The following is a 420-nucleotide window of genomic DNA, read 5'->3' on the forward strand; positions in this document are numbered from 1 at the left end:
CATGGTGAAATCTCATTGGTCTAAAATCTGGCTACACATAGTGGGATGTTTAAGCATCATGTATTGTTTTATCATTATTTCGTTGTCTTAATTTTTGGACATGGTGTTGAAGTTTTTGAACTTTTGATGTGAAGTAACAGCCAGTCCTTCTTCTGAATTGCAGGGTTCATTCGGCTGATCATTACCTTCAAGAAGCGAAGAAACTGAAACACAATGCAGATGCTCTGGTGAGGGTTTGTTTACTGGCCTACGGTTCTCGACGTGCGTGTCAGATAATCTGCATGACATTTCTGTGACCCCTGACCTTTTGTGTTAGTCCTCCAACAGGTGCTCTCCTCACACCAAGCTCATGAGTCACTTCTGTTTGTCTAGAAAGGGGTTTTCAAGCATCAAAACTAATGTTTAGTGCAATTTTTTTTT

General features: G+C 40.2%; 1 protein-coding gene across 1 annotated transcript in view; it reads left to right on the forward strand.

Annotated features, from left to right (window-relative positions):
• Position 1: 1 nt before the first annotated feature.
• LOC107576010 (AF4/FMR2 family member 4-like) overlaps positions 2-420 on the forward strand; it is a gene marked incomplete at its 3' end in the record, with an annotated part of 2463 nt that continues 2044 nt past the window's right edge. The window contains exons 1-2 of the mRNA XM_016262298.1: positions 2-60; positions 164-227. Coding sequence (XP_016117784.1) covers positions 2-60; positions 164-227 — 123 coding nt within the window. The remainder of the gene's footprint in view (positions 61-163; positions 228-420) is intronic.

Source organism: Sinocyclocheilus grahami, unplaced genomic scaffold (assembly GCF_001515645.1).
Source record: "Sinocyclocheilus grahami isolate Dianchi unplaced genomic scaffold, SAMN03320097.WGS_v1.1 scaffold3110.1, whole genome shotgun sequence".
NCBI lineage: Eukaryota > Metazoa > Chordata > Actinopteri > Cypriniformes > Cyprinidae > Sinocyclocheilus > Sinocyclocheilus grahami.